Source organism: Oxyura jamaicensis, chromosome 26 (assembly GCF_011077185.1).
Source record: "Oxyura jamaicensis isolate SHBP4307 breed ruddy duck chromosome 26, BPBGC_Ojam_1.0, whole genome shotgun sequence".
Taxonomy (NCBI): domain Eukaryota; kingdom Metazoa; phylum Chordata; class Aves; order Anseriformes; family Anatidae; genus Oxyura; species Oxyura jamaicensis.
In genome coordinates this window covers 1,181,965-1,192,967 of record NC_048918.1, presented here as the reverse complement: position 1 = coordinate 1,192,967, position 11,003 = coordinate 1,181,965, and the positions used below count along the sequence as shown (strand labels likewise).

The window sequence follows — 11,003 nt, the reverse complement described above, 5'->3', positions numbered from 1 at the left end:
TCCCCCCAGCTCGCGGGTGATGTCAGGGAAATTAAAAGCCAGCAGGAGACGAGCGGGTCGAGCCGAGTAACCGAAGCCGCCCGCAGGAGCTGCAGTAACGAGGCTGGCTGGGGCTGCGTCTGCCCGGATCGGGTTGCCCGCAGAATGCGACCCGGTCCCGCGAGGCTCAGCCTGGCTCAGCTTTCCCCTAACGAGCGTTTCCAGTCCTTAATGAAGCTCGGTGGGGCTCGCCGTGCATCCTGCATGCCAGCTCAGCGCGTCTCCCCGCCTCGCAGCTGGCCATAAAGGGCCTCAAAGTGTTTTAGGGCTGGCAGCAGCACCGGCAGAAGGCAGAGCCAGACCCAGGAAAGGTGGCGACGGGGGCACCTCGGTGCCTGGGGGGGTTCCCATGTGCGCAGCCCATCGCCCATTTTGGCTCCTTCACCAAAAACACGGCCATGACAAACTCCTCCTGGCGCTGGCCTCCCGGCGGCTCCTATTTCCCACAACCTCTCCTTTCCCCCACGAGTTTCCTCGTGGGAAGCGGCGGCCAATATTGGCAGGAAATGAGCCTTGATTTATTGGGCCGTTTGGCACTCCGGAGTTACGATTCTTCGAGCGCCGTGGTGAACCGAGGAGCAAATCAGCCCCGGCCGTGCTGCCAGCAGCCTGCCCGGGCGGCCCCGGGGCGAGCGGGGTCCCTCTGGGGCTGGGGATGCCCCGCAGGCAGCGCTGTGTCTCCGCAGGGGGGGAGGGAAATGCTTTTTTGGGGTGTGAATGCCGGCCTTTGCAGCATGAAGGGGGGGTTTTCAAGCACCGCATCCTCCTGTCTGCCTCCCCTCGGGTCCTGAGCCCTTCCCTGCCCTCCCGCTGCCGCTTCCCCCTCGGTGCAGGGGGCAGGAGGCAGTGTGGGTGCCCCTGTGCTCGCCCCATGCCCAGGGCTCGCCCCCGCCACAGATGTGCTGTGGGTCCCCGGAGCCCCCCGGCTCGCTGGGAGAATGCGAGCGCAGGGCAATTTTGCATCCGTAATTAGCAGCGGCGGATAATTGGCCCCTCTGCAGCAATTACGCAGAAAAGCGAGCCATTGTGGAGAGCCCCGGCGCGGGGCAGGTGCTGCCAGCAACCCAGCTCGCAGCGACACAATCCCCTTTTTGTCTGCCCATACCCGGCCCCGAAGGCACCCTCCGAGCCCCATCCGGGGCAGGGGCAGGGTCGGGGACATAAAGGCTCCATTTTTCCTGGGACAACGCCTCGCTGCGCAGGGGTCGCCGCCTCCTTCCCCTGGTGCCGAGGGGAGCCCGAAGCCAGCTCGGCCCCACGGGGAAGCTCCCCGCTCCAAGACTCCTCCGCGAAAACGCGGCAGGACTCGCTGCTTGCCCTGGTGTTGCACAAACCCTGGCCCCGCTGGCTGCCCCGCCGGGGACAAAGTCTGTCCGTGGCGCAGAGCTGTCAGCGCGGTGTCCCCGCTCCTGCCGAGCAGCAGGGGAAGAGCCCAGCTCCGTCCCAGCGCCGTTCCCACCCTGGGGTGCCCACGCACGGCCGAGGAGGAGCAGCAGCAGCAGGGAACGGGGGGGGGTCCCGGTGAGGTGCAGCCAAAATCGGGCCGTGGCTGGCTGCAGCGCGTGGCCCCGGTGCCGGCACCTTCCTCCTGCGCTGCTGCTCCCGGCACCGTCCCTTCCTCGCCCTGCCCACGTGCACGAGGCGATGCCCGCCAGCTGCCCAGCCCCGCTTGCCTCGGTCCTTTTAGGTGAACGCAGCCTGGCTGCAGCCTGGCACCGCGGGGAGAGGCAAGGCCCCGGGAGGGGACGGGGCCAGGCCTGGGGCCATCGCTGCAGGCACCCCGCGATGGGCTCAGCGCCGTCACCGGCAGCCGACCGATTCCCCTGGGCCTTTCTAATCTTCTTCCCGAGCCTCTCCTCTCTCTTTTCCAGCTCCTGTCCCCGAGCGAGCCGAGGAGGGAGGGCGTGGGGACACAGCCCAGCGATGCCACCAGCTAACCAAAACCACCCCTGGGGGTACGAGCTGATTTCCTGGCTTCTCGTTAAGCTGCACGCGGCGCTGCGGGGTCACCGCGCCCCCCGAGCTCGGGGGCGCCCCGTGCCGCTGCAGCTGCCTTGCCCCGAGTTTTATGGCCGGGGCTGAGGGACGCGGGAGCAGCTCGGGGGGGCTGCGGGGGGAGGCGCAGCTCTAATCCGTTTAGCGAGGAGCTCGCTTTGCCGTTTCCGAGGCAGGTGGAAGAAATGGCAAGGAGGAGACACGGGCAGCTCGGCGGGGCGAGCTGTCCCCAGTGGGTGTGAGGGACTGGGAGCTGAGCTTCTCCCTGGGGGCTGCCGCGGTCACCGCAGCCTCCCCAGCTCTGCCCTGCGAGGTTTGGCCTTCCCCCTCCATCTCCTCGGGGTGTTCCTGTCCCTGCTCTCCCAAAGGGGCAGAAACGGGGAGATAAAACGGGTTCCTTCGAGCCCAGCCCGCTCCCAGGGCCCAGGGCAGGATCCCACCCTTCTCCCCAGGGCGGGCAGGGGGATGCCAAGCGCATACCAAGGAGGCAGGGGGAAGGCGAGCACAAGGAGTCGCTTGCTCAGCACTGACAGCCCTGACAATCGCAGGCTGTTCGGGGTGGCCTTTTGGCTCCCAGCCCTCTTCTGTGCATTCACGGGGAGCCGGAGGGACCCCGCTCCTGGCGCGGGCTGGCCCGGGGGCTCCCGGCGGCGCAGCGGCTGAGCCACCCGTGGTGCCAGCCCCCAGCCTGGCGGGGCGAGCGCGGCCATCCCTGGGGCCAGGAACCCCCCAGGATCCTCCACACAGCCCCCAGGATCCCCCCCAAAACCCCCGAGATCCCCCCCACAGCCCCCCAGGATCCCCTGGGGGCCAGCAGGGCCGCGTGGGCTATGGGGGTGATGCAGCTTTTGCGTAACACACGGAGCCGTGCGAGGGTGGGGACGTGCAGCAGCGCCAGCCCTGTGTCCTCCGAGCCCCGAGATGCTGCAGAGCCTCTCCTCCCCCCCCTCCAGCGAGACCCCCGCTGCCATTTCCCACCCGTCAGCAGCTCCCCAGGAGGTTCAGGAGACTGAGCCCAGACCCGAGGCACCCTCACTGCGACCCGAACAAGCTGGCGAGCCCGGACTTTGGGGGTGAACCCACGACAGAAAGCAAGCCCCAGTCCTCGAGAAGTTTGGAAATCGCTTAAAACAAGGGGCAGCGAGCTGCTACGCCAAAATACATCCCCCTTCCCCGCCGTGGGACCATGCAGGGGCTCCCGGGGTGCCAGCACCACCGCGGCGCACGGGGACATGCCGAACCCCGGCATCCCATCTGCTTCCCGGGGCCACCACTGCCACCGTCCCCCGCCGCGAGCCCCCTTCCACCGCCGCCAACCTCCCGGGGGCCGGGGGGGCTCCGTAACGCGCTGGGAGCCCCGGGGACGCGTGCCAGTACCTTGGGCGAGCGGCTGCGGGGAGCAGGGGAGGGCGCGGGGCGGCCGCGGGGCCGCGGAGGCCGGGGGGCTGCGGGGGGGCGGCCGGGGAGCCGGCGGGGAAGCCGTCAGCTCCCGTCTGGCTCGGGCTGGATCTGCACATTGGGAGGAAGGTCACGGCAGATGGGGAGGAGGGGGGTAAAGATCAGCACGGAGATTACCGAGGCATTTTTAGCCAGCCAATCGCCGCCACGGCTCGCCGTAATGACTCCCTCGCAGCACAAGGTGAAAACGCTACCGCAGGAGCGGCGAGGAATAAGCCCAGGAGGCTGCAGGGGGGGGTTCCCGGCCTCCCTGCGGGCTGTGTCTCCCTTCCTTCCCCTTCACCCGTTCACTCTGCGGCCCTTTTTCCCCGCTCTCCTCTTCCCCGTGCGGAGAGGGCAGCCCCGAGCCACCACGTCTCCCCCCGGGGACCGCGGGCATGGGGGGACCGCAGGCAGCCCCCGGGGCCACGCGGTGCGGACGAGGAGCGCCCCGCTGACACCTGGCCGTGGCATTTTTTGGGGGGCAAACAGGCGGCATTTAGGGCACGGGGCGGGGAGCACCGCATGGCGGTGCCGGTGCCGCCGGGGAACTCGCTGGGCCGGAGGAGGACGAGAGCGGGAGCGGCGCTGGCAGCGCTGGGCGTGTGTCCCGCGGCCTCCCCACAGCTGCACGTCCGTCCTGCTCCCCCCGGGGTTTACAGCCAGGGGTTTTACAGCCCAGTTCCAAAGGGCGCTGCCGGCTCCTCCTCGCCTCCAGCCCTTCCCTCAGGGCAGGGCTGGCGGCACTGAGCAGCCTCTGGGCCTCCCATCGAGGGGCTGTGGTGGAGGCAGGGAAGCCAGAGCCCCTGTCACGAGCGTCCCCGAGGAAAACAGACGTGGCGGAGGTGGATCTGCTCCTCCCCGCCGGGAGGCTGCCCACAAGCACCTGCAGAAGGCTGCGGGAGCCTCCCGCGGTGAATGTCTCAGCCTCACCAAATGGAGGCCGTGCTCAGAGCCCTGCCCAAGCCTCCCCTGGCTGGCTCAGCCCCACGGGCGTCCTCCCGCTGGCCCCTCGTGCCGTGTCCCCACCAGCCTGGGGCATAGGGGAAGGGGCAAGAGCGAGGCCGGCCTCAAATGCTAATCTGTGGAGGATGATCCCGGGCACCGGCACCGCAAATCCCATTGCTCCTGGGCACGTGCGGGAGCCACCGGGGCTGCCCTGGTGCTGGCAGGGCTGGGGGACGAGGGGCTGGGGGTTGAGGGGCTGGGGGACGAGGAGGGGCTGGGGGACGAGGGGCTGGGGGACGAGGGGCTGGGGGACGAGGAGGGGCTGGGGGACGAGGAGGGGCTGGGGGACGAGGGGCTGAAGGACGAGGGGCTGGGGGACGAGGAGGGGCTGGGGGACGAGGGGCTGGGGGACGAGGGGCTGGGGGATGAGGGGCTGGGGGACGAGGGGCTGGGGGACGAGGAGGGGCTGGGGGACGAGGGGCTGGGGGACGAGGGGCTGGGGGACGTGGCGCTGCCCTACACAGGGGGCAGCTCCTCCATGATGGAGGCTGGTGGCAGGGGCAGAGCCCAGCGAAGGAGGCCATTGCTCAGCGCCGGGCCCCTGGCACGGCCCCAAGGCTCTCCCCGTGTGTTTTTACTGTCGCCATGAAATATTTAACAGCTTAACAGCCACGTCTGGGGGGGGGGGGGTGGCACTGGGAGGGGCAGCGACGCCGCAGGGGACGTTTCCAATCAGGCACCACACGGGGCACCCCCGTTCTGGGGCCTTCCCATTGCACTCAGGCAGCGCCGCGGACACCCCTCCCGGTCCCTCATTCCTCCAGGTGGGGTCCTTCGGGAGGCCGGAAGCGGCCGCGCCGCGAACGCGCTTTCCTTTTCCGGTCCGGGCCCCGCCGCCGCCGCCACGGTGAGGCCGCGCTCCGGGCCCGCATCGGGCTCGTATCGGAGCCATCCTGGGGCGGCGCCGCGGGGCAGACCCCGGGCGGCGATGGGGCGACGAGGCCCGGCCCTGCCGGGGGGAAATTGCCGGGATGGGACGTGCCCGGGGCCTGATTTTACGGGGCGGGAGGGCCCGGGGGCGGTAGGCCGCGGGTAGGTCCCGGGGCCGCGCTCCGGGAGGCCAAGGCGAGCCCCGAGGCCGGGAGTGATTTTACCCGGGGGTGTTTGGGGCGCTCGGGGGGGTTCCGGTAGGGGCGGGGCGAGGTGGGCTGCCCGGGGCCGCGGGGGGGAGCCTGAGGCCGGGAGGGTACCCGGGAAGCGGGGGGTGCGGGACGGGTGGGGGAGCAGCAGCGGTGTGACGGGGGGGCTGCAGCCTTCCAGCACCCACCGAGGAGCTGGGAGAAGCGCTGCCCTGAGCACCGGCTCTGCCCCACCGGCCCCTGTCCCTTTTTCTCCCTGACAGCAGGTAGTTTACATGTCGAATGCGAGGCTATGATTTAATGTTAGGAATCCGATTTAGTGTTAAAAATCCCAAGTTCGGGGTGCTGAGGAACTCGGGTGCTGAAATTTACTTCAATGAGGCTTTTCATACGAGCCACCACTGTGGTTGTTGTATCATTTCTGGTACACATTCATCACCTGAGCACGTTCATTTCAAACCATCGGTGTTTACTCTCTGCCTCTCTCTCGTTCAGATGTTGATGCCCAAGAAGAACCGGATTGCCATCTACGAGCTCCTTTTTAAGGAGGGCGTGATGGTGGCCAAGAAAGACGTCCACATGCCCAAGCACCCCGAGCTCGTCGACAAGAACGTGCCCAACCTCCACGTCATGAAAGCCATGCAGGTACGCGAGGCTGCGGGTCGCTGTCTGTAAATAAACCTTGTCACTTGTTGGCAAACAAGCTGTCAGACGTCGCCGTGTGCTTGCTGTTTCTTTCCTAGTGCAGTTGTTGTCCTGTTTTCCTGATTTTTGCTATTCCCCCTTCACTTACTCTGTTCTCCACAGCTATGGGTGTGTTTTGTGCTCCCCGGCTTTCTTTTTTTGCAGCTGTGATGCTTTTACGTGCCTTATATTTTCTTACAGACTGGGAATAATGCTATAGCTTTGTCTTGCACACGTCAACTTCTGTCTGTTTTTAGCTTTTTACCCCCAGTAACCGGGAAATAACCGAGAATTCTTTCCCTAGTCTCTGAAATCCCGCGGTTATGTGAAAGAGCAGTTTGCGTGGAGGCATTTCTACTGGTACCTGACCAACGAGGGCATCCAGTACCTGCGCGATTACCTCCACCTGCCCCCGGAGATCGTCCCCGCAACCCTGCGCCGCAGCCGCCCGGAGACCGGCAGACCCCGGCCCAAAGGTAAACCAAAGCTGGCTGAGAGGCGGCTGCGGCGGCAGGAGGGAGCAGGGAGCGAGGTGATGGGGTGGGGAAGCAGCTGGGATTTGCTGGGTTCGGCGCAGACCGGTGTGAGTCGCTGTGGTTTTGGGGTGTGGAAACCTTGGTGGGGGTGTAGGTTTTATTGCTTTTGTGTTTGGTGCTGGGGAAATGGGAGAGGGGTGAAGGGGGTTGTGATGGGAGCAGGTGCTTGAGCGTGGGCCGTGGCTCTGAGAGCACGAGCGGGTGGGATTGCTGAGGGCTGTGGCTGGGGAGCCGGGAGGCAGGCGGTGCCTGTAGCTGCCGGAGGGCTTCTCAGAGCTCTGTCCTCTGGGAAGAGCCCGCGGCTGGTGGCTGCAGGTCTCCAGCAGGAACGTGGCTGCGTGTAGCCTGTGAGTCCAGTGGGTGCAGGGAACCTGAACTCGGATGAATTGTCCTTCGGAGAGCTGCCTGGGGGCTGCTGGGCTTTCAGGACCAGCTGAAGGGACCAGACGTGGGTTCAGCTGTAGGGACAGAAGCCGAAGCAGCGCGCCCGTGCTGGGTGCGCTTCCCGTGGGGATTTGCCTGGTGCCTGAGCTCGAGCTGGCTGCGTGCAGTTCAGGTGCCGTTAGGCGAGCTGGGTTGTTAAAGCTGCCTTCCAAAAGTTACCCCGGGCACGTGGGGCACACCAGGTGAGTGGGACACGCTGCTTTTGTTCTGATTCTTCTCGGCGGGTTTTCCAACTCCCCGAGCGAGGTGCCCTCCAGGCAGATGTGCCGCTCCTGCGGAATCCTCAGGTGGCCAGCAGCTGCCTCTCGCGGGCTTCTCCTTGCCAAACGTGCCCTGAAGCCGCTTGCCGGTGCCCGAAGCGAACCTCCAGGTGGTATTCGTTCAGCTCGCCAGTCACAGCGTGACAAAGCCTGGGCTGCAGATCCGCCCGCGTTGCGCACAGGACACAGCCGCTACGCTTTTCCTCCGTGGACGCTCTGCACTGCCTCGGGAATCGTTGTGTGACCTGGGGACAGCGAGGGGTAGGAATAAATTCGGGTGGATGTGCTGAAGCCGCTGCTCCCCCCGTTGGGTTCAGAGGTTGCTGTGCTCCCAGCTCGCAGTTGGAGCAGGAGGGATGTGTTCGGGAACGCTCTGTGCAGTGCCTCCTGCTCGGCTTCCCAGGAACACCCCAGTGCAGAATGTAGGCTGGAAAATTGCCCGGGGCCTATGGGGAGACCAAAACCTCCTGGAAACGTGGGGAAATGAGAGACAGAAGAGAAAATCACCGCAGCCAGGGCTCGTGGAGCAGCCCTGCCGAGTCTAGGGACAAGAAGTCCCCTGAGGCAGGAGGGAGAGGGGCACGTGTGGAGCTGCCTCTTCTGCCCAGCGAGCGCAGGGTTAGGGGATGCCACGCTGCCCTCAGGAGAGGACTGAAAGGGGAGGCCTGCCTGACAAAACTTCTGGTGTGCGCTAGTTTGTGCTTCTGAGCCACTTCCTAGCCCAGTCAGCAGGGACTGCTGCTGCGCTGTGGGCTTGTGCTAAGCGAGGAGCTTCTCCTGCAACTCCTGCAGCTTGGTTTTTAGCCAAACAAAATCGCAGCGTCCGCTTCAAAAGGCGGAATTGCGCTCAGACTGGGAAGGTGACGGTTTCTTTGATCTCTCAGGAGGTTTGGATGTTAACAAATTTATTCCTTAGAAGCTGCGTTTATCCAGAGAGCTCGAGAAGCTGCACTTCTGTCAGGGTGGGGCTCCTCCAGTTCTGGGTTAGAACTTGCTCCGGGTTTGTACTGTGAGGGAGCTTCGCGTTGCAGTGCCAGTGACCTTCAGTGCGCACCTGAGCAGGGCCAGCTGGTAGGGCTGAGAGCTGTTCCAGTGCTGCTTTTCTGTTAATTACCCGTTTTTCTGTTAATTACCCGCTGTCTGCACAAACTGGGAGCGACCGAGGCGTGCAGGATGCAAGCCCTGCAGAACTTGACCGGCTTCTTGAACTTCTGGGGCCTTTTCTGGTGCTTTTGTGCAGTTCTGCCAACTCTCAAGCGAGGCTTGGTCCAGCAGCTGGAGCAGGGGGCCGGAGCAGGCTTTGGACTGCTGTCGAGCTGGTGTTCATAACCTGGGGCTGCTCCGTGTGCCAGTGAGCCCTGAGGAATGAAGGATGGACAGATGGAAAGTGGGAAACAAAGCCCCACGAACCATTGGCACGGAGATGTGCTGTAACAGTTTAACGCAGAGAAAAGAGGGGCGTGGAAGCACTCGTAGGAAAAACTAAGCAGCTTGCACACCAGCGGGTAGCGTTTGTCATCGAGTCTCTTACAAAGAGCTGGGTTTTGTGTGGGATTCGTGGGAAGCCCGGAGACCTCGGCCTGGTGCAGGGGGAGGGTGTTCTGTCTGGGCTCTGGGGAGCTCTGAGAGCCACCCAGAAACCGACATTTCCACCCCAGGTCTTTCCTGCAAGCGTTCTGTCTGGCGTTAATCTCCTGTTACACAGATAATCTGCTCTTAGATTTATTAATCTGCTCCGTCGTGGGGGATTTGTGACACCGATAGCGTGGCTGTGTTTTACCTCGGGATCAGGATCTCAGTTTGTGGCTTGGCTGGGAACGAGCTCGTCAGATGCCACAGCTCCCCCCGTGCCTCTGCTTTTTGTGTGCAGCAGGGTTGGATGCTGGATGCCGTCATCCAGTTCTTACATCATGTAGGAGCTCAGCCCAAGTGCGAGCCGGTTCCCCCTGGTAGATTTTCCCCTTCCGGTGACGTTTTCCTTGCCCCGTTGCTGTTTTGGTTTACATGCACTGAGGTGTCCCAGGTGTGAGTGTTGGCAGGTGCAGTGCCAACCTGGAGGGGTTTTTCCCACCTTCAGGTGATGAAGGGCCACACGTGAGCCGAGCTGTCCATGCCCTCTCTCAGGGTCTGGTGCTGGTTTTTCCTCACAGGTCTGGAAGGGGAACGCCCCGCACGCCTCACTCGGGGAGAAGCCGACAGGGACACGTACAGACGCAGCGCTGTTCCACGTGAGTGCGCCGAGCTCGCTCTTCGTGCAGCTTCCGTCTTTGGGAGAATTGTCGTGGGCATAGAGCTCCTTTTGAGAAGGGAAGGGGGAAATCGGCCTCCTGGCGTGGCTTAGACACTTACATGGCAGAACTTGGCCGTATCTGCTCGTGGATCTGATTCACTGAACTCTGTCGGGGTGGGCTGAGGGTTCCCAGCAGCGGTGCTGTGCTGGGGAGTGCGGTCTGGGGGTTGTCACTAACTCGTTCTCTCTCTCCAGCTGGTGCTGACAAGAAGGCTGAGGCTGGTGCTGGAGCAGCCACTGAATTCCAGTTTGTAAGTGTTGGCATTCAAGCTGGCTTTCTTTTTGGGGGGGGGCTTTGAGAAGGAGGCGTCGGATAGGTCAGATCTGCGTGCTGCTGGTCAGGTAGGTCGGGTACTGGGCTCTGATCCTCTCGGGGCTTGTCAAAGCAAAGCCAAGCTGAGGAAAGCCCCCAGCTGTGTCACGGTGTTGGTGGGGTTCGCAGTGTATTTGCTGCTGTCAGTTGGTTCAGGTGGCGACCTCTAATGCTCTTCCTTTTCTGTTGCAGAGAGGTGGATTTGGTCGTGGACGTGGTCAGCCTCCTCAGTAGAAGTTCCTGCTCATGTTTTGTGTATAATAAAATAGGTGAAAATGCCACCTGGCTTCCATCAGCGTGTTTTATTGGAGTGCCTGAGCCTAGAGCTCACGTAGCAGGGGGGTGACTCAGATGCTTGGCACGCTGTGCCACGGTGCAATTACCTCCTGATTAGAAAACAGGTTATGGGAAGGAAGTTCCAAGGTTTGGTGACCACGGAGGTAAGGTTTTGCTAACGTGCAAAGGTGACTCTTAGGGAGGAATGAGCTCTGGCTCAGGGCAGCACAGACGTGCTGCAGGCAGTTTGCTCTGCCCAGGAAGAAATTCATTCCTAGTAAATCCGCAGAGATGATTCTGTTGTGGAGACAGAAAATTGCCCCAGTTCAGCTGTGTTGGCCCAAGGTCCTCCGTGAACAGAACACGGACAATGCAGGCAGGTTGGCGTTCCCTCTGCCCTCGCTCTGAAATCGCAGGGTTAATTAACCAGGGCTTAACGAGAGCGTTGTGACAGCATCTGCCATCTGGAGCTGAGCAGAGCTGGGACAGGTCCCCTGCAGTATGCGGCCTGCCGGTAGATGTCACCCGCAAACTAATAACGGGATGGCGCTAATTGGGAATGGTTTTCTGCGGCCTCACAGTCGGATGCTGTAGGGCAGCCTTATTGTCACGGAGGTGTGAGGCAGCCCGCTGGGAAAGGAA

General features: G+C 63.5%; 1 protein-coding gene across 1 annotated transcript; it reads left to right on the top strand.

The window, feature by feature from the left end:
* The first annotated feature begins 5,223 nt into the window (after positions 1–5,223).
* Positions 5,224–10,366, top strand: RPS10 (ribosomal protein S10). The gene is made up of 6 exons (XM_035347127.1): positions 5,224–5,326; positions 6,054–6,203; positions 6,547–6,718; positions 9,633–9,710; positions 9,968–10,023; positions 10,278–10,366. Exons 2-6 carry the CDS (start codon positions 6,054–6,056, stop codon positions 10,317–10,319), a joined length of 498 nt encoding a protein of 165 aa, XP_035203018.1. The 5' UTR covers positions 5,224–5,326; the 3' UTR covers positions 10,320–10,366.
* The last annotated feature ends 637 nt before the right edge of the window (positions 10,367–11,003 follow it).